The sequence below is a fragment of the Phallusia mammillata genome, chromosome 5 (genome assembly GCF_965637545.1).
Source record: "Phallusia mammillata chromosome 5, kaPhaMamm4.hap1.1, whole genome shotgun sequence".
Classification (NCBI taxonomy): Eukaryota; Metazoa; Chordata; class Ascidiacea; order Phlebobranchia; family Ascidiidae; genus Phallusia; species Phallusia mammillata.
Genome location: NC_137256.1, coordinates 17,748,557 through 17,769,034, shown reverse-complemented (window position 1 = coordinate 17,769,034; position 20,478 = coordinate 17,748,557). Strand labels below are relative to the sequence as shown.

The following is a 20,478-nucleotide window of genomic DNA, read 5'->3' as shown; positions in this document are numbered from 1 at the left end:
CAAACAAAATATGGGGTTCAACTCCGGTTCGGGTTTTTAGAAAATCGTAATTAGCGGTTCGGGTTCAGTTTGGGTTTAATGAAATTAACCACTCAAACCGGTTTGCGGGTTCGGGTTCAGTTCCGGTTCGACTCCCTGGGCCAAAGTACATTTTTAGCATTCCGTTGCTGTCATTTTTGCATTATGTTTACTCATTTAGATAGGTATTAACTGATAGCTGTGTATTATCTGTGTCCTTGTACATTATTATGCTAACAATTGAACTGTTGCTAGCAAGTAAAACTGGTAAATGATTGTTTGCAAATTGTGATGCAGCTCGAGCACAAAATGAGTACACAATGGCGCTATCTCAAAAACTATATAAACCATATGAATTTAACGAACTTTCGGTTTGCCTATAGATTTCATGGGTGCTAAATATGTGATTATGGTGATGTTTCGGTTTCTTTAACTTTTTGAAAACTTGTCTGAGGCCTTGTGGTCAAGAATTCGGTTTTGACCCAATCCTTTTTGGTGTATTACTTATTGCAGACATTTAAAGATACAAGGTACTTAAACTCAGTTAATGTATTATTTTTTTTGTTCAGTACTAAACAGTGAAAGGTATGTTTATTCGAGTAAAATGAAAGAAGTATGACAATAAACATTTTACAAACATAGGGCTTGTCATTCCTTTTTGCCAACCATGGAACCTCTGGAAAATTTACTCAACCTATCCTGGGAGCTACTGCTTACTAATGGCGGAGCCAAGAAATGGCTTGTCAAGTTTTACACTTCAGAACAATCATATCAGTTTGCAGTTACAGACATGGCTACAGTGTTTCTAGAGACCATGGACAAAGATGCAATCTTAAATCGGTTAAAATGTGAAAACAAGCTTTTGGAGGCTCCATATGAAAAAGTTGTGCAGCATTTGAAATGTAGTATTCAAGAACACCATCAGCATCACTTTGTTAGTGAGTTCACAGAAAATGGAGTATTAAATATAAAACTGACGAACACTTTTGGTCCAAGTGTTCCATTTAACTGGAAATTTCACTGTTCTGCTCATAATACTGAGTCGTCTTCTGTCACTAAGCAGCTTTTATGTGTTCCCCTTGTACGAAGTTTGACCAGTTTGCTTCTTGAAAATAGTTTGTTACATGAGATACTAAAGAAAAAAGATGCTGAAATTTCAGATTACAAAGAAAATGGTGCCCAAGTGAGTAGGCCCTATTTGGAGACAATTCCATTTGTACAAGAAACATTTGTTAAAGACATGAGGACATCTAAAGAATATGCTGTTGCTATTACTAAAGACCCACTTTTTATGCTCAGTCATAAACCTTTGAATCAAATAATAGAATCTGCTGTGAATGATAGTGTTTCAAAAGAAATACATGATATTTTATCTGCTGCATCTAATTCGCCTGCAAAGAGTGTGGGAATGTCTTCAACACAAACAGTTTCACCAAGTAAGCTACGTGCCACCAAGCGTAAAAAGCCGAAACCTCAACATAGAGGTGCATATGTTGATGATGACACAGTTGTTGAAGAGAATTCCAGCGATAGTTTATTGAATACCAAAACAAATGCAACAAAGTCTTTAGTCCCTGTTGTAAATTCTAAGCCTAGGAAAAGACAGAAGAAAGGCTTATTTTAGTGTTTTTACTTCAATCTTTATGCTAATAAGGTTTTTTGGTTGGTTATGAATTTAAATTTTTGTCAGTTTTAGTGTGTAAATTTGTGACCAGTCTGTCTTTCTCTAACGTATCCTGTTTCCAGACATTTTTAAATTGCTTGCAACTAAATCCCTTCTATTTATATATGTACTGTTAAAATTTTATTTCTTTGTACTGGTTGTAGGATGTTTTTTAAAACTCCTAACTATGCAAACCACATTTTATAATGAATTTATAGCTGTATTGCATTCAAGTTTAAATTAATCAAATAAAATCTGAAATAATATATATACTAGAGCTTAGAATTATTTTGGTTCAAAATTTTGCTTGATGTATTTATCATATCACTGTGTTCATTTTGTAGTTGGGTTAAATTAGGGTTACATATTTTTTTTTACTTTGACAAACAAACTATATATATATGTTTTTTTTCAAAAGTCATTTATGTATACATTTGGGTTATTTGCCAATCATTCTGCGCTTTGTCTTGTGTTAAATTGATTTTATTTTTGTTTTATGCACTTTTGGCAACTTTTCAAATTACAAAATTTATCTTATGTTGAAGGTATGTAGTAGTGTAGGATGTTGATTGCTGGATCTCATGTCCGGAATTTTTCACCCTGATGAAAACCACATCAAGTTTGGAGGTCAAAATGCTTGCAGTGGAGGTATAATTAAATGTAGAAATTACTGATGTACCGAATATTTGGTTTATTGAATTTATTCAGCTGAATCAGCCATTTTTACAAAGATTTGTTTCGGTTTGTTGTGTTTTGGAAACAGAATGTTAAATTTAAAGCATGTAGTTCTACTTAATTAGGTACCACACAGTCTTTTAAACTGCGTACTTTTTAATACATTGTCGTTTTTCCCACACCACACAAAAAGTCAGTAATTCATTGGCATGCAGGCAACCATGGCCAAGGTATTTTATATCCCAACATAACTAAAATGATGAAGAAACACAATTATTCTGTTGTATGAAGCCACTGTTTGCCTGGTAGTAAAACTCAGATTTTCATGTCAAACACATAGTGTACGACTAAAAGGACTTGTTTAAAAGCATTTTCAGTCAGCAAGTGTTTATCTGTTTCTTGTTTGTTGCATGTGTAATTAGTTCAAATAAGAACATAAAAAACAGAGTTTTTTTGCAAAATTTTATACCAAATACTAATGTTTTTTATGATGGTCCCAACCTATTGTTAGGAAAAACTTGCATCCATTGTGCAAGAAACAACACACCAGTGGAAAAATCACCTACCGATGACCATCCTATAGGTTCTGTGAATCTCCAAATTCACCAACAGCACAATCATTCGTCAAATTCGGGCATCTGCAATATGAGTAAACACAGAGTAATTGAGGCAAGGCCGCATCTGCTGCCTGTTGCTTCATACTATCCTCTGCCAAGAAGCAAAACATGGCATAAAAGCCTAAATTCGAAGCCTCCTTTGCCTGGACGCAGTCATTTAAGTGACAGTCCCTTGCCAACATCTAGTTACAATGGGGATGCTTCAGATTCTGATGTATCTGTGTTCACAAATGACAATGATACCAGCAGTATTTTGTCCGACACTGTGCCTTCAGTATTGAATGAGGATTTTAGCCAGGCCTTGACTTTGTCTTTTAAGCCACCAAGTGACAATGAATCATTAGATCCTAATATACTTATGAGCGACCACATTTTTGCATCTGTGCCTAACCAAGAAAACACATTTACAAATTCTGACACTACATCCTTGGTTGATGATACAAGTATTTTGGAACACACTGAGTTAAAGTTAATGTCATTGCCAAGCAGTTATTCGCATAACCTTGATACAGCATCTGTTGATCAATCTTCAGACATCACTACATTTTCCTGTTCTTCCATGTCCATGGACCAGGATGGTCTCTTGCTGTCTGATCAATTTTCTGCAAGAAATTCATCAAAGGTATATAAATATGTGTTTTTAATTTTTTTGTGACATATGGACATGGAAGTTTGGCTAGCTGCTGGGCAAATAAAAAAGTTTTCTTACAATCCCCATATTTAGGCCCCTTATACTAACTTGTGAAGATCCGCATATGATTACCTTTTTGCAAAAAACTTACATTTTATGGACTGAAATTTTGACAAACAAATATTTTGGTACTAAAGTCTTCAAACAAGATTAATGGAGTTTAAGATTCAGGATTAAAATTGCTCTATACCAGGGGTTGCCAACTTTTTGAACAACGCATGCCAATTAAAGTGTTATGTTAAAATAGCGATTGCTGTGCATACCAACATTTTTGTGTGTAATAATTGTGTGTGCCAACTACTTTAAATAGCATTCAAAAACAGGCAAAATCATACATGTTGACTCAAAGACATCATAACCAACTAAAAACATGTATTGCATTAAATTTGTAAAACAACCTATAAGAAGTTGCAAATTGATTGGTGTGCAATGAAAAATCACTTCTGGCATGCATGCCTGCTGTTGCTGACCCCTGTTCTTCATGTTAGGTGGCCCTTGTAGATTGGTTTTGTACTTACCATACTGATTGTGCCTTGACCACAGCAAGTTAGAAACAGGGTCTTCTAATATCCACTGTATTTTTTTGTAAAGTTATGTGAAAATTTTTTTTTATCAATATGTATCATCAGTGAAATCATAGTCCCAATGTGAAATGATAGCTTGTTTAACTTTGTTTTTAGTGTGCATCACCTGGTTTGTTAGATGAAGAAAAGCAAACATTGGAAACTGAAATTCGACACCTTAAGCAATCTTTGAAAGTAGGTCAACTACTTAGCAGCTTGGTTAGAAGTGTTGCCTTGTAAAACATAAATCAACCATCTGTTATACATTGAATTCTAAGTGTGTATTACAATCTCTACAAACAAACAAATATTAAAATCTAAAACTTTGATCTTTAACACCCTGGTTTAATTAAGTTTAGAAATTGGATTTTGAAGCAGTGATTAATATCAATTTAATTTAGCTTTCAGGGGCTGACACTGCTATTCTCGTCTCATCGAAGCAACAACTGCAATTGGATTTGCATGATGCAACAGAAAATGGCAAAAATCTTCGCAATCAGTTGCAAAAAGCTCTTGTCAGTTCTGCTCAGTATGAGAAAAACAGCATTGTTCTAAAAGCAAACTTGGAAAAAGAAAGGGTATGTAAACCATGTTAAGAAGCATACTGATAGATGATTAAACTTTAACCCCATTTGTTGCATTCACTTCAGAACAAAAATAAATAATACTGAATTTTCAAAAATACACATGTTTTCTAATGAGAAAAATAAATGCCCAAAATGTTCAAAAATTTTGGCAACTGTTCATGCCATAATCAGTGATATGTAACACATGTTTAAAAAAGCAAACAACAAATTTATTTACAAAACTTTAGTAAAATAAATGTCGCACAAAAAAATGTACATAACTTGTGGGAAACCCTTCTGACAAACTTTGCATCAAGGCAACGGCAATGTTTACATTGAATAAATATGATCATTTTCATTGTGTTGCTGTTTTTTTTTGTATTTTTGCTTGTCTAATTTGTTTTTAAATCACTTTTTCATGAAGCTCTATTGCATTGGTTGACTGCAGAAATTTGTATATTGGTTTAGCTCATAGTTTTTAAAAGTGCAATAAGTTGGTTAAATTCAGTTTTTTTTTGTAGGAAAAATATAGAACTGAACTTCAGCTTACAAGTAAAAGCATTGAACAACTCAAGTCGAAACTTGACAAAGTGACAACTGACTTTGATGACGTTCGACTGGAAAAAGATAACTTTAAGCTGCAATGTAAAAATCTAGACAGGGAAAAGCAAACGCTGGAAAACCACAACAAAAGTTTGCAAAAAGAGGTAGGAATTTTGAAAATTTCCCATTTTATATGATTTGATAGGGTATTTTGTGCTTGCATAAACTTAGTACTATACATACTTCTACATGCATTTTATTGCTCTCAGCTTATTTATGTAAATATGTATAAGCTATAAACACTTTCAACTCTAATGAAGACAACCTAAACTGTGTGTTGAAATGTCAAAATTGAAATACAATCACCAGTGGTGCTTTATTTGTTTATTGGCTCTGTCAACTCTGGTGAACTTGAAAAAATGATTTAACAATTTCTATTTCCATAACATAAGTAGACAGTACTATTGTATCACTATATTTTTAAAATTTTCAGATTGACCAGCTTACAAGTAGCAACAACAAACTTACCTCTGTAATCAATAAAAGCAATGAAGATAATGCAGGAAACCAAGAATACATTGACATTATTCGTGCTGAGCGAGATAATTATGTGAAAAGACTTCATGAAATGGAACAAGCCGATTTACAACAAAAACTTGCTGCCAGACGAAGTGAAGAAAGGTAAAAAATAGAAACTAATGTCATCATATTGTTTGTCAACATTTTATTAGGTGCATATGGCATAGTAATGTGGTAAAAAACATGTTTTGTTGCAAAAACTAAACCTGAAATTTAATAGTATTTATCAGGGGTCACCAAACTTTTTTCACTGCGGGCCGGATGAGTGATAACAATCATTCGCGCGGGCCGCATAGCTTATGCCCAACCCAACGAGGCAATTTTATAGGGGCGCCAAGTTATGGTCTTTCTACAATCCTATTCAAAAACTGGTCTTGCGACTGTTAAACTGTATAATTAGTCTCATCTTACGGGCAATGCTTGTATATTACGCCACAAGTGACAAAAGAAGGCAATTGTTTGCGCACAATTAACACTTGTAGCCTTCTCTGTGACGTAACAAACTGGCTTTGGGTCAACCCCGGGCGTTAAAATCCTATGAAACGCGGTAGTATTAATTCTGAATATCCCCACAGAAAAACTTTTGTAAGGAGTAGATTAACTTCCAATGTTACAAAGTTATCAATACAATTTGGCAACCTAAAAAATGTGGTCGCGGGCCGGATGAAATGACCTCGCGGGCCGGATCCGGCTCGCAGGCCGTAGTTTGGTGACCCCTGGTATTTATGAACAACAGACATAGATTTGAAAAGTGTCTTAATAAAACTGTGCAGTTCACAGGTGTTAACACCAAAAATTACTTTATAATACATGTCTACACACAACCTTGTTTTAGGATCACACAGCTGAATGAAGTAAACCTCAAGCTATCAATGGAGAAAGATAATCTTCACAAAACCTCACAAGAACAATCAGATCTTATTTCTTCACTACGAGCTCAGCTTGCCTTGAAGTTAAATGAAAAGGAAGCATTGGATGGTGCAGTGTCTCGTCTTCATGACGATTTACATAAAGTGGAAGCCGGATTTACTAAAATTAAAAAAGAGATTGCTTTAAAGGTACTAATGTGTTTTCGTAACTGAGTGTAACAATTAAATTTATGGGTTAATTGCAAAGTTGCATGTTGTGAAAGTAGGTTGTCCTTCAAAAGCGGTTTTGTATTTAGAAAATATTTTTTTTAAATAGCATATTTTTATGGGTTCTCTAATCACAAAGGCACCTTTCTGGTTATGACTGTTATTTTTTGTTTGTGGTTTAGGGTCCTTCATTTGAAACAAAAAGTTGAAATTTAATGAATTTGTGTTTTTTTAGTCGGGTGTAGCAGAGCGAGAACATTCTTCCAACAGCCAACTGAAAACAAAAGTAGGAAAACTTGAAGAACAAATTCAACAACTTACATTACAAGCCAAAGTTCACACCCAAAGGATAAGTGACAAGAACAACCAGGTTTAAAACACTTGGATTTATAAGTATCAATCACATTTTTTTAATTTAAATTTGAAAATGAGAATACGCTTTTTGAAAGAAGAATTAACGAATTGTGCCAAGAAACAGACGAACCACTATATTTGATAAAAATGCACTGTTCAGACACTTTTAATTGTTCCAGATTGTGCAACTGACTAGTCAACTGAAAGCTGCAAATAAAAACAAAAGCTCTGAAGGCATTGAAATGACAAAACTAAAATCAAGTTTGGGCAATATGGAGAAAAAATGGACAGAAGTAGTAGAGAGGGAAAAGTCATTGGCCAAGTAAGTGTTAAAGTTTAACAGTTAAACCATTCAAAAATACTTGGTTACAGTTACAAAAACAGATTTTCAGTTTCTCATCGCTATTTATTTACATGTTTTTGTTTCAAAATTCCGACATATCTTATGTATTTTTTTGTTTTTGCAGTGACCTAAAACTCAAAATGGTGGGTTTGTCTGCAAGTGAAAAGAAATGCAGAGATCTTGAAACTCAGCTTGAATTAGAAAAGTCAAAGCACTCAAAGTTTAAGGTAATTGTAATGCTCGGATATTTTTACACCCTTGAGTGGCAGCCTAATATATGTTTTAGCATTTTGTTTATATCTTGTTACCAAATTTTATTTTTGGATTTAAAACAGAATAAATATTTGTTGACACATTTGCTGTGACCAAGCCGTTAGTAAATGTCTGATTTTAATATTCCATAGCTTTTTCAATTTTTGCCAATTAATAAAATAATGTTTTGTACTTCTAAAACGCAAGAAGATGCTAATATTTCCAATTGCATTTATTTTTAAGTTTGGGATATGAAATCTATCACCTAAAAACATGTAACTCAGCAGCTATTGTGTTCATAAAGAGTATTAAAACATTAAATGTTGAGTCATGGTTATCAATATTCGGGGTATTTGAAATTAAGGTTGAAAAGAAAACACTTAGCGCCACACTTTCTGCAAAAGACACTGAAATAAAAAGCTTAAAGAAGGATCTATTTGATGAAGAATGCAAGAATCAAGTTCAAAAGCAAACTTTGCAGGACAACTTGGACAAGGAAAGACAAAAATTTGAAGAACAGTCACAAGCGTTGCAATCAAAAGTATTAATCTGTAATATTCAATATTTTGATGAATCAAGGATTCGCCACTAACAAGCAATTGAAATTTAGTTATTCACATACCATTTAATTTCATAGTCTTTCAATTGCATAAATGTTTAATAAATAAGTTTGATAAATTAGGTGTACGATTAACTCCAAATATACACAAGATTTTTCTTGCAATTAAGTTTTAAAACTGTTTTGTGAAGATGTAGTATGAGCTTTAAGCAAAATACCTAAATATACTGTCTTAAACATTGTGATGACTGAGTGCGGTTTGCACATTTTTTAGAAATGTTAATACTGTTTATACATTGTGTAATATATACACATATTGTTGTGGCTACTTAAACATAGAGTTATGCATTTCAGGTGGAAGCCTTGCAACAGCAACTGCTTGCTCAAGAAACTGCCCAGCATCATAACCAAAGTGACACACATGAGCATATGGAGCTACTAGCTGAACTACAGAAGTCAAGGAGGGAACTTGTCTCACAGATCTCAACAATGCAAAGAGACAAAGACTTGCTTGTCAGTGAACATCAAAGGGAAATAGAGAAACTATCTTTGAGTGCAAACGATCAGCACTTATCAGATGAGAAGTCTAATGCTGAACATAAAGAGAAGGAAAAACTTTTATTACAGGTATAATGCTTGGTATAGGAGTTTTCTATTTGATTAAGACAGAGACTGACAATGCTTATTAAACAGGCAAAATTAACATTTCTGTTTCGAATTGAAAATATCTCACTAACACCTCATATCTACCCTCTTTTTGAGTGGACTAAATATACTCACAGAGAGTGGCAGACGATCAGTGTCAGTGTAATCTTGTATAGTATATCTTTTTTTTGATAAGTGAAGACAAATTCGTCTAATTTTAGGCTGATTTCCTGTATTCCCTTTTTGAATATTTGTTGTAAGATATTGCTAACAATACGAGGAAAAAAATGTCACTGCTTTTGCCACTAGATCAGTGACCAACTTAAGTTTATATATTTTTTGTGCTATTTGCAGGACATAAACAATACGAAGCAGCAGCTTGCAGACCAAATGAAAGTTGCTGATGATCTGAAATCAGCATTGTCACACTTGACAGACAAGTTTGCTGCAGCAAAAGAAGCACAAGATGGATCAGAAGATTTGTTGAAAAGCAAAGCTAAGGTACAAAAGGCGTATTGCCAGTCTTAGGAAAAGCCTAATGCCAGACAAGCAATTACTGGTTCACTTTTTTATGTTTTTTTTAAGTGTGAGCTTCCGCCTGTTAGAATAAGTTTTTAGAAATAAGTCATACTTGCAATAACTAATTAGGAAATTGTCAACCTGCAAGCCAAAAATCGAAACCTGCAGGAAGAGTTGGTAATGGTGAAGCAAGAAATGAACAGGAATGCCCTTAAACTAATGGAAGATTTACGTCAGAAAAATGCCTCCCAAGTGGAACAAGATAAGATAGGTATTTTCAGATTTAAACTTTCAAGTCTAGACTAAAAAATACTTTTTGTAAACTTTTCGATGCATCTTGTGCTAGTAAAAATGGATTGGATTGTTGTAATTTGAGAAGTTAATATATTTGTTAATAATGCATGCAAGGAAAAAAATTAGGTTATGTTTACATTATATGCATTTATCTGAACTAATCAATTTTATGAACTTGACAGATAACCTACTTCAATCCACGATTGATGAGCGTGACAAGTTACGAGAAGCTGTTGATCAACAACAGAGATACATGGTAGCTTTGCAAGCTCACTACCAACAATGGGCTACCCAGGCTGCAGCACAACTAAAACTTACCCAGAAAAGCAAGCAGCACACTTTTCAGCAACAAGGTTTGTGTTCTTACAGTAGTGACCTGTCTGTGCAAACTTAAATCTATCTGCACATTGTGTGCATGTCTCATAAAAAAAATATGTTTAAAAATCAATTTGGTAAACTGAGTAGGTAATATTATGGCATTTCATTTAGAATTCGCATTCTTGCTTTGCCTAAGTGTGTAAATGATTCAACTTTTTATTCTTTTTCACTGTAGATTCTTCATCACAAACAGATCATGATAATGATCCTGTGAATGTTGTCCCAGCTGTTGTTACCATGGAAAGCTCCTCACAAACAGATCATGATAATGATCCTGTGAATGTTGTCCCAGCTGTTGTTACCATGGAAAGCTCCTCACAAACAGATCATGATAATGATCCTGTGAATGCTGTCCCAGCTGTTGTTACCATGGAAAGCTCCTCACAAACAGATCATGATAATGATCCTGTGAATGTTGTCCCAGCTGTTGTTACCATGGAAAGCTCCTCACAAACAGATCATGATAATGATCCTGTGAATGTGCACCCAGCTTCTAGTACTATGGAAACGTCTTCACAAACTGATCATGTGAATGTAATCCCGATAGTTGTCACCATAGAAACATCTTCGCAAACTGATCATGATAATGATCCTGTTGTTGTAGTTCCAACTGCAGTTACTATGGAAAGTTGTTCACAAACTGATCATGTGAATGTGGTCCGTGCAGCTGTTGTGATGGAAACATATTCACAAACTGATCATGATAATGATCCAGTTGTTGTAGTTCCAACCGCAGTTACTATGGAAACATCTTCACAAACTAATCATGACAATGATCCAGTTGTTGTACTTCCAACTGCAGTTACTATGGAAACATGTTCACAAACTGATCATGTCAATGTGGTTCCAGCTGTTGTTACTATGGAAACATCTTCACAAACTGATCATGATAATGATCCTATGAATGTATTCCCTGTAGCTGTTACTATGGAAACATGTTCACAAACCGATCATGAAAATGATCCTGTGAATGTAGTCCCAACTGTTGTTACTATGGAAACATCTTCACAAACTGATCATGAAAATGATCCTGTGAATGTAGTCCCAGCTGTTGTTACTATGGAAATGTCTTTACAAACCGACCATGATAATGATCCAGTGTATTTGACTCCAGCTGCTATTTCAATGGAAACATCCACACAAACTGATCATGAACATGGTTCTATGAATATAGTACCAACTGTATTTTCATCGTATCCTACTGAAGCTGTGGATGGATCAACACAGACTTATCTTGACAGTGATCGACATACTGTTATGCCATCCTTTTCTTTGTTAAATTCTTTACCACTTGATAACACTGTGCCAAAAGCTTTCAATGAAAAGGGTTGCAAACAGATATGTAATACACCACAAACCAAATCTTCCATTTCTGATGAAAATACCCTTGCAGCAGTGGAAATGGTTGACAGTTTTACTCAAACTAACCATGATGAAAAACCGATTGCAAGCAGTCCTGTATGTTCACCTTATAAACAGCGCCAAATCAGTATTGATCATGGTGAAAAAGTCTGTGAACATGTTCTTCCTAGTCAGGTGAGTCTAATTTTGTGCAGTTGTATACATGTAGCCCACATGTAGGAAGTATGTTGCATGGTGAAAGATACAGATATATTGCATGTTTAAAAATCACTTATTTATACTTTGTTAAAAATTCTTCAAGGCCCTTCAAGAGTTTTTAGTAAATGTTTCACAATGTGTTTTGCCCATGCAACAACATCAGTTTCTGATACAAATATCATGAAAATGGTGATTAAAAAAGTGCATTTTAATAATACCTAAAACTGTATGGTTTTGTTTTGCCCTAGGCTTTTAACACTAAGGTTTTGCTAATACTCCTCTAACTTTGCTACACATTGTATTTCCATGCATGCTTGACCTTACTTTATGTTGACATGTTACTTGCTTTATAGAGTGGACAGTGTGATCTACACAGCAGTTATATCTTGGAACAAAGCATGGACAATGACTCATCATATATGTCTCATGAATCCCTTGACAGATTGCCATTAAATCACCATCCCAGGCAATGCATGCAGTGTGGAAATAGTATCAGAAATGTCGCAGATGCCAACACACAAACCCACCATGACCTTCAACCTGTTTATTCAAGGTCAAACTACAATCTACAACTTGTGAATACAGAAACACAAACTGAGGTTTCTAGAATAAAGTCACTTGATCTGACTGATGTTAAAAGTCTGGTGAGGACAGATATTCATCTAAACTCATATTTCCCATCTGCAAATGATGTTTCAGTGCAAACCTGCAATGAACAAGTTGAAAATGAAGTTATATTATGTAATATGAGTTGCCAAACAGAGCATGATTGTAAAGTCCCTAAAACTCAAACAAACTATCTGACATTTGAATCCTCAACACAAACTGAACATAATAATACAGTTGTTGGTAAACCATGGCTGGAGCCAAGATTTTTAAGTGATGTTAAGGCGAATAGCATCAGTTCACAAACAGTTCTATCAGACAATACTTCCAGTGATCAGTGTTACCGTGACAATATATGCAAACATTGTGGTCGGCTTCCATCACAAAAAACATCAATCTTTGTTCAGACAGAGCAGACAGATCTTCTTTCGTCACTGCCAAACCCCACTGAAGTGGCAAGGATTCTGTCTTCGGGTGATGCAGCTAAGTTAAAAGCCTACAAAAACACTGTGAATGTTTTAAAACGCAAGCTAAAAGCAGCTCAAGAAACAATTTCTGAACAAGGAACTTCTATATGTTCCTTGCAAGATGAGTTGGCTGCATTGAAATCTTTGTTAGAATCAAAAACTGCTTCTGAGAAGGCTGTTAACATAAAGGAAGAAGGTTTGGGTTTGGACCGGCTGCAAGAGGAATTGAGGCATTGGAAAGGTGTGGCAGAAAATAAGGAATTTGAGATTTCATCTTTAAAGGTCCGTTATTTCTTATGTAACTGAATTTTTTGAAATTGTTTTTGTCAACCGCAATTCTGTGCCTCAGTAATTCTCAAACATTGCTTTTTGATAAATTGTGTGATGAAATTAGCTTGGACAGATGGTCGCAAAACTGTAAAATTGTATTTTAGTATTTTTTTATATGAGAACAAAATTCAGGCTATAAATGTATAATAATACACTTGAAATGTAAAAATCATAAACATGAATAGTTAAATCACTAAAGAACCTAAATGTGTGTTTTTTTATTCTGGAATTAGATTTGAATATAGCTTTTGTTATACCCTTTTCTCCACTAGCCCAAAGCAATGCAGTATTTGATACCAGCTTCTGTTAATAATAGTTTATTGTAGGGATAAAAGCCTCGGGTATCTTTTGGTGTATTTATGCATTCATGACATGATGTGATCAATTCTTAGAGTGAAATTGAGAAGCTCAAGCATGGGTATGAAACTGAAACTGAAAAGCAAGCACGAAAGTCTTTTGCTCAAAGAAAGCTGCAAGAAAAGAAGATAAAAGATGCAAATGAACGAGTGGTTGCTCTTGTTGATGCCAATGGCAAACTCAGAAGATCAGTTGAAAAGTTGCAAGTAAGTATAGTTTTTTGCCAAACTAGGGATTTCTAAGCAAAAATTCCTGAAATTGTTATTGTTATATTATAGATATTTTGACAGTCATGTTTAATGAACTTGCTTTATGCAGTCCAATAAAAAGGATAAAACTTATTTTTCTATTAAATAACTTTTACATGTAGGCTTTAGAATTTGAGCAACATCTATGGAATTTGTTACAAATTCTTTAATTGAACCAGGCCCAAATGGAGAATCTTCGCAATTAGTTAACTATCGCCCTTATTGCGTCATAGTAAATGTCCTGTTTGTCTTTTTTGAAGTTGCCATAACATTGCATTTTGTATTTTAACTGCAAAAAAACAATCATCTATCTCCCCATCAACAGTTTTATTTATAAAATACAAGTGATCACACTATCACATTTTCTGTATTTAAGATAAAGTTGACCACCTGCTCCCAGCAACTGGAAATTGGTCAACGAGAAAAGTTGAGATACCAAAACCGTGCAAGGAAACTACAGGCCAATCTGAGATCTTTATCATGGCTTTCCAATTCAGAAGACAAAGCAACAGAAAAATGTCAAACAAAATGTAATGTTTCTGCATGTTTGCTAAAGTTACTTTTTTGTACTAAATTAGTCATCTTTGTGCATGTTTTTATTTCTTTTTATAGTCATGTAGCTACATTTATCCAACCAAATGTTACTTTTTCTTGTAGCACTACCAGAAGAAACCAAACTAAAAAAACGGAATTCTTTGGAAATACCATCAAGTGTTAAAGATATTGAAAATGTTCTGAGCAACCTTAAGTAAATATTCGATTTTTTCTGGATTTTTTTAACCAACACCAGAAATTAATTGATAGCTTATCACATTCAAATGTATATATTCTGTGCCTAAACTATTTCAGACAACTTTGGAAAGTTTCTGACACACATGAATAATTTTGGGTTATTTACATCATTAAAACACAGCCGTTTTTGATTTAAAATAAAAGTTAACAAATATATAATGTAAAAAAGACTCAAAAGTTTAGGAAACAGTTTAAAAAGCCGTGATATCTTAGTAACTGACATACAAACTATATTGTTTTTGTTTCATTTTTGCACAATAGGGTTCACTTTTATTTCTGAAATATAATGCACAATTTCGTAAACTGGGTTATCCGATCACCATGGTAACGCCCCAACCCAGCACTAGAGGGCATTAAAGAGTTACAAAATTTAAATATTTTTCAGGTGCGAAATTTCTTCCCTTGAAAGACAACTAAGCGACCATAATGCCGTTGTCAACCAATCCAAAGCTTCCTGGAAAGAGATTCGTCGACCGTTACTCAGCGAAAACAAAAGTGACTCAGTAGAAACGATGCAAGCGGTCGATGATGGTTTCGGTGAAATTGTCTGATTTTTCTGGTGCTTTTTGTTTTCCTAAATTTAAAGCGTGCTCCGTGTAAGCTTTGTGCAGTCAACTGTGAACAGATGTAGTTTATAATATGTGGAAATATTCAGCCCTCTTTATAAATTAAAAATTGTCTCATATAATGATTACAAAATGTCTAAACTTGTCTGAAAAATTTAAATCTTACATCAACTGCATGCAGCTTGTTTGGAATAGGCTTAAACGCTCTTTCATCATGGATTGCATGTTTTTTGTTCAGAAAAAATAACCTATGTAGTTTTCGTTGTAAAAAAGGACAAACGTTTCTGTATGACATTGTGCAATACTGCTTTATATAGTACTGTCCAAAACAACTGCGTACAACATCAAAAATCTCGGTCTTTTCCACTATTAAAAAACGCCTTTTACCGTAATATCGCGTTCACTGCCCTTGCAACTCAAAGCCTTACTATATTACACAAGTGCCTTTAAAATAGCTTGCGTCTAGCCTTTACATTTCTGAAGCTGCTTAGGATTCGTTTTTCCTTCCAATATTCAAATGTAGTGCTTGCCATTTTTTGTTTATATTGGCTATAATGTATTATCAGTTTTTATTTCAGACATCGCTTTTTTGTTATTTTCGGTTGGACATTAAAAAAAATCTAATGACTTTGTAAAATTGCAAAAGCATCCTATTAAACTGTGACGGTACAAATCGAATGGGGAAAATAATGATCAACTTGACTTTTTGATTTGAGGCATAATAGAAATAACTCCATTATTGTGCAGCCGCGTATATATTATTGGGACAATGTAGCAAATATGTCCTAAATATTTACCAGCCCGTTTCAATCAAATACTTTTTAAACGTTTTACCATGCTTTGCAATTTTGCTCAAAAAATATGCCTACCCCTAGCAACAATCACACTATTAGCAGTTTATTTTTATTCTTCAACGTTAAAATTACCTTTTTTGTCTACCTGATAGTTCTTTTGCAGTCACCATATATTTTCAGGGTTGTTTTTTTTTGCTGCTTGTATTTATTACCACAAATGGCTAGCTATTGTTTTTGTACGAATATATGTTTTCATGTGGTTATTTTTTTGTTTTTCTTGCATGCAGCGAAGAGTTGATCGCTTATTACATTTCATGCTTTAATTTTGTCAAGTTAATTTATAAGTGCCAGAAAAACTGGGAAACAGTAACACAATGAAACATTGCGGGCGAAGGGGCAAAATGAGTGTTTAAGCAAAGTTAAAAAAGACTGCAGCAGAAAAGTTGTTTTTTGGAGTGTAGTGCTTCTCTACCGACCTGCCATACTCTTTCTATAACGGTAAAGATTAAGTGAAACAATACCCTGATCTATGATAAATTTGTACTTTGCTTTGAACAAAACAAGCCTATGCTCTTCGAAACAAAAACATAGATTTAATAATGTAAATAACTTCCCAAACAGCCGTAAAAAGAGACATGCTTTCACTGAAAATGCATGAGCATTTGCCGAAACGTTTGAACAATAAGACATGTCGCTTTTTACGTGTATTTGGGCCTCTATTTTCATCATCAAACATCCGTACATAGTGTTCAAAAAACATATATCATGTTAAAATGGCCTACTAATAATGCAGTCTGGGTCACAAAAACGCCATCGTATCTAAAGCAGATGTTACGTCAAGTCAAATCGTTATGGGTTCGAATCCCAGCATTTAATACATGTTTTCGACTTGTCGATCGGAATGTTGAATTAGCATACAGCTGCTTGAAGACCTATTTACCAGATTTGGTGCATTGTTGGCCTGAATGGACGCTTCAGGGCAGATTACACGTTTGCATGAATATCGAGTAAGTTCGTACTTGGGGATAGTTCGAGATACGATCTCCACGATTGTTTGCAAATTGCGATTAGTTGTTGTGTGGGTTGGCAACTACACCACCGAGTTTCCGAAGTTGCATACTTTCAAGTTTATTTAAAGTTTTACGAGTTTTAGTCAAGTGTGGTTGAAATTTCACAAAAAGAAACACGCTTTTAAACATATTGAAGATCTTCAGACAAAGGTAAGATGCTGCCATCGGTTCGAATCCCACCACAGCTTTGCTTGATCTTACTCACCTTTTGAAGCACGGAAATAATCAAAAGGGCGGCTTGAATCCAAAACTGCGCCTGCTGCAAATTTGTGGTTTCCATTATAAAAAGAACAGCAATTATGTTTTGTTTTGCTAAAAAAGAAGCTCAAAACGTTAAACTTTAACGTTAGCTGCTCATCCACATGACAAAGCTTGGCAAAATTCTAGAGCTGTTATATAATTTAAGGAGTCAACCCCCCTTCCTCGAAATAATTAAGTTATTTGATATTGTTTATTCGGGTACCATATAATGATGTAAACGAATTGGTATAGTCCTCCATCCGCCCAAAACGTTTGACTTTTATTAATATGTGGTCTGCAAGGCAGCTTGCCAACGGGTTATATTTTTTCCAAACTTAACAGGCAAGTAAAGCTTATTTCATATTAATCATTCGATTTCGATAAGGTACAGTGCCTAACCGAAGGTGGTTTGAATAACAAAAACCTGTCAACGGACGTCATTTCTGCCGTTGTACACGTAACAATGCCACATTATGACGTTTTTCAACCGTTTTGCTTGATCTTATGTTAAACCGTTGTTTGGCGAACGTGCTTTTTAGGTCTATTCATCGTTTTGCTGATGTATCGGGAGTGTTGATATAGCCGTACGTGCGCAACAACACAAAGGCCGTTTTGGGTTTACTCCTACCGCCGCTATTTTTGTGTGCTGTAATTCGAATTTTCGAGAACAATTGACCAAGCCCTGAGTTTTTTAAATCTTGTAGCGGTTAGGTTTTTGTGTAATTTTAACGGTAAAAAGCGGTCTGCATAGGGGCATGCTTGTATAGTGCGCTGTGTCGTGTTAAAGCCAAATCAGTTTGATCATTTAAACTCTCACGATGTTAGGTATAGGATTTCTTTTTTGGTGGTCGTTGTTTACATACCTGCGTTTTTCGACCGGCTGGTATCCACCCATTGCAAACAAAACACCATGAGGAAAAAATATTTTTACATGTCCAAAAATAACAAAAGGTTACATAACTAAATTTCAAAAACAAAATGTTTGAATCAAAATTTATATCGCGCAATGAAATTTTCCAAATTTTTTTTGTCTCCGTTACAAATTACAAAGCTTTATTATTAAATAGCATTTTAATGAGATATTTGAAAACCGTTCAAAAATTGGCAAAATCATGAAATATGCAATGTAAACATTTTGGTAAATAACGTTTTCTACAAAATTCTATTCCTTAATTGATTTGTATCGCTATCGTAACAAATGTTATGCAACTAATGGAAGATTTTTGGCGAATATTAAACGTTACAGCTTGACCTTTTTATCACCTTTAGCTGAACATTATTTAAAAAACAAAGTCAACCTATATAGTACCGACTTGTTATTACACAATACACATTGCTCTGCACTTACCTCAATTCGGCAGTTGACAGTTTTGAGGGTTCCTGTGGATTGATGACTTCGGCTCTTTTAATATGATAGTTTGTGTTTGTTTATTAACATGTGTATGCTCTTGTATAAATTGATACTGTTTATTTTCTGTTTGCCCTTTAAAGCTCGTTGCCTAGGATTACGTATACTGCATGAGAACGGCTGTTTTTTAACTTTTATAATTATGACCAATACAAAAAAGTGAATGACTAAAAAGATTTTTTTGTTTGGTGTAAATTGTTTTGTCTAAATGCATATCCTGGTTACTAGACACCAAATCGTCCTACAGTGGCTGCGGAGTTCAACTGTTTGTTGCTTGCAAACAAACACAAATATAAGTTGAGTGTTTGTCAACGTTTCCGATACGAAGTTATTGCTTGAAATTAATTGACTTTTGGTAAGTCTGTCACATAACATTTGGAAACTTGGTTTGTTTTGTTTGCTGTTGTTATTGTTAGTAAATAAACTCTCTTAAACACCTAAATTACTCCTTTTGGCGAGGTTACTTTTGGGAAACCACATAAAGTCATTGCGGTTCAGATCTTTGGATCCTGACAGTATTTCGACCATTGTGACGTAACAAGTGCTTCAAAAACCCTTCCAAGTGGCGCACGAATGTTGACTGGATTACACCGTAAATATGTGGCCCAGTAGTGGCTTCGTGACAGGCAGTGTGCGATGAGCAGTTGAACATATCATAGATTAAAGTATGGTGTATTCTGAACTATACGAAACTGAATATATTGCAATTTGGACGTCAATCTAAAAGGCAAGGCATTTTATGTACTGGACATTAACAACTGCGGTACACATTAATCAGAGGCAGTTTGTAGCATAAACCAGTTACTTGATATGTTAATGGATGTGCCCTATAGCGTACTTGTATTAAGACTGGTACTTTTAGTATTTTCAAAACCGGTTCATGTTTTGACAACATGGCAACCGCAGAAATTAAAGTGGTACTGCTGCTTACATTGACAACCACTAAAGCGTATCCATTGATACTACGTGATTGGCGCTTGGCTAGAAACCAAACCATCAGTTCAATCTATATGTGTGAACCCATGCAGTGATATAATCCCAGATGCGCTAGTGTGGTGAACACATTTTTAGTTAATTGACAAAAGGGCCTATCAATTTTGTGGAAATATGCAACGCGAGGCAATATAGTTATAGCTGTCATTTAGGCAGTATCAGATAGTTACCGTATTACTTTAGTACTGTTAAACGCCTTGGACGATGTGAACAAAAAATGTACGTCTTCTGATATGTTGAATAGCCTTGAGGTGCATATTACACTATAGCATCGATCTATGTGTTTTCATGTACATGGTTAACCGGTAGTTTACCGGGTTTTCGTCAAATTATAGACAGAAGCACCGCGCAGCAGGTATCAGTAAACAAATATTGATTTCAAACACCGTTGGCGGTCTGGAAGAACGCTCTCTACTGGTATATACTATATACGCTCTGGATATCCACTTGCTTTTGCGGTTTAACCTTTTTCCTCATTCGTTTCACAATCTGTTCAATTCAGGCCTTGTGCTGTTTAAATTTGTTTAGCTTGGCGTGTTAAGGTTTCAGCATAATGAATAATATATCATTTAATGAGCGTTAGGATGTATTTCCTGACTAGTCATTACCACAGTGGTTTAAAAACCATAATTTGGTGGAATGCTAGAGAAGGGGCGTAATGGTTACGCATTGTTAAGCATAAATACGACCTGTCGTTCGTCAGGCATCGTGG

At 34.7% G+C, this 20,478-nt stretch overlaps 2 protein-coding genes across 2 annotated transcripts; both read left to right on the top strand.

The window, feature by feature from the left end:
- Positions 1 to 565: 565 nt before the first annotated feature.
- On the top strand, positions 566 to 2,226 carry LOC145228392 (non-homologous end-joining factor 1-like). Its single transcript, XM_080093441.1, has one exon. The coding sequence runs from the start codon at positions 686 to 688 to the stop codon at positions 1,640 to 1,642; it is 957 nt and encodes a 318-aa protein (XP_079949567.1). The 5' UTR covers positions 566 to 685; the 3' UTR covers positions 1,643 to 2,226.
- Positions 2,217 to 16,376, top strand: LOC145228391 (uncharacterized). The gene is made up of 21 exons (XM_080093440.1): positions 2,217 to 2,329; positions 2,868 to 3,595; positions 4,345 to 4,422; positions 4,629 to 4,805; positions 5,315 to 5,500; positions 5,830 to 6,017; positions 6,751 to 6,973; positions 7,227 to 7,361; positions 7,525 to 7,667; positions 7,813 to 7,915; positions 8,305 to 8,481; positions 8,854 to 9,126; positions 9,499 to 9,645; positions 9,793 to 9,934; positions 10,140 to 10,310; positions 10,511 to 11,871; positions 12,249 to 13,250; positions 13,691 to 13,861; positions 14,280 to 14,433; positions 14,561 to 14,651; positions 15,081 to 16,376. Exons 1-21 carry the CDS (start codon positions 2,263 to 2,265, stop codon positions 15,244 to 15,246), a joined length of 5,883 nt encoding a protein of 1,960 aa, XP_079949566.1. The 5' UTR covers positions 2,217 to 2,262; the 3' UTR covers positions 15,247 to 16,376.
- Positions 16,377 to 20,478: the final 4,102 nt, after the last annotated feature.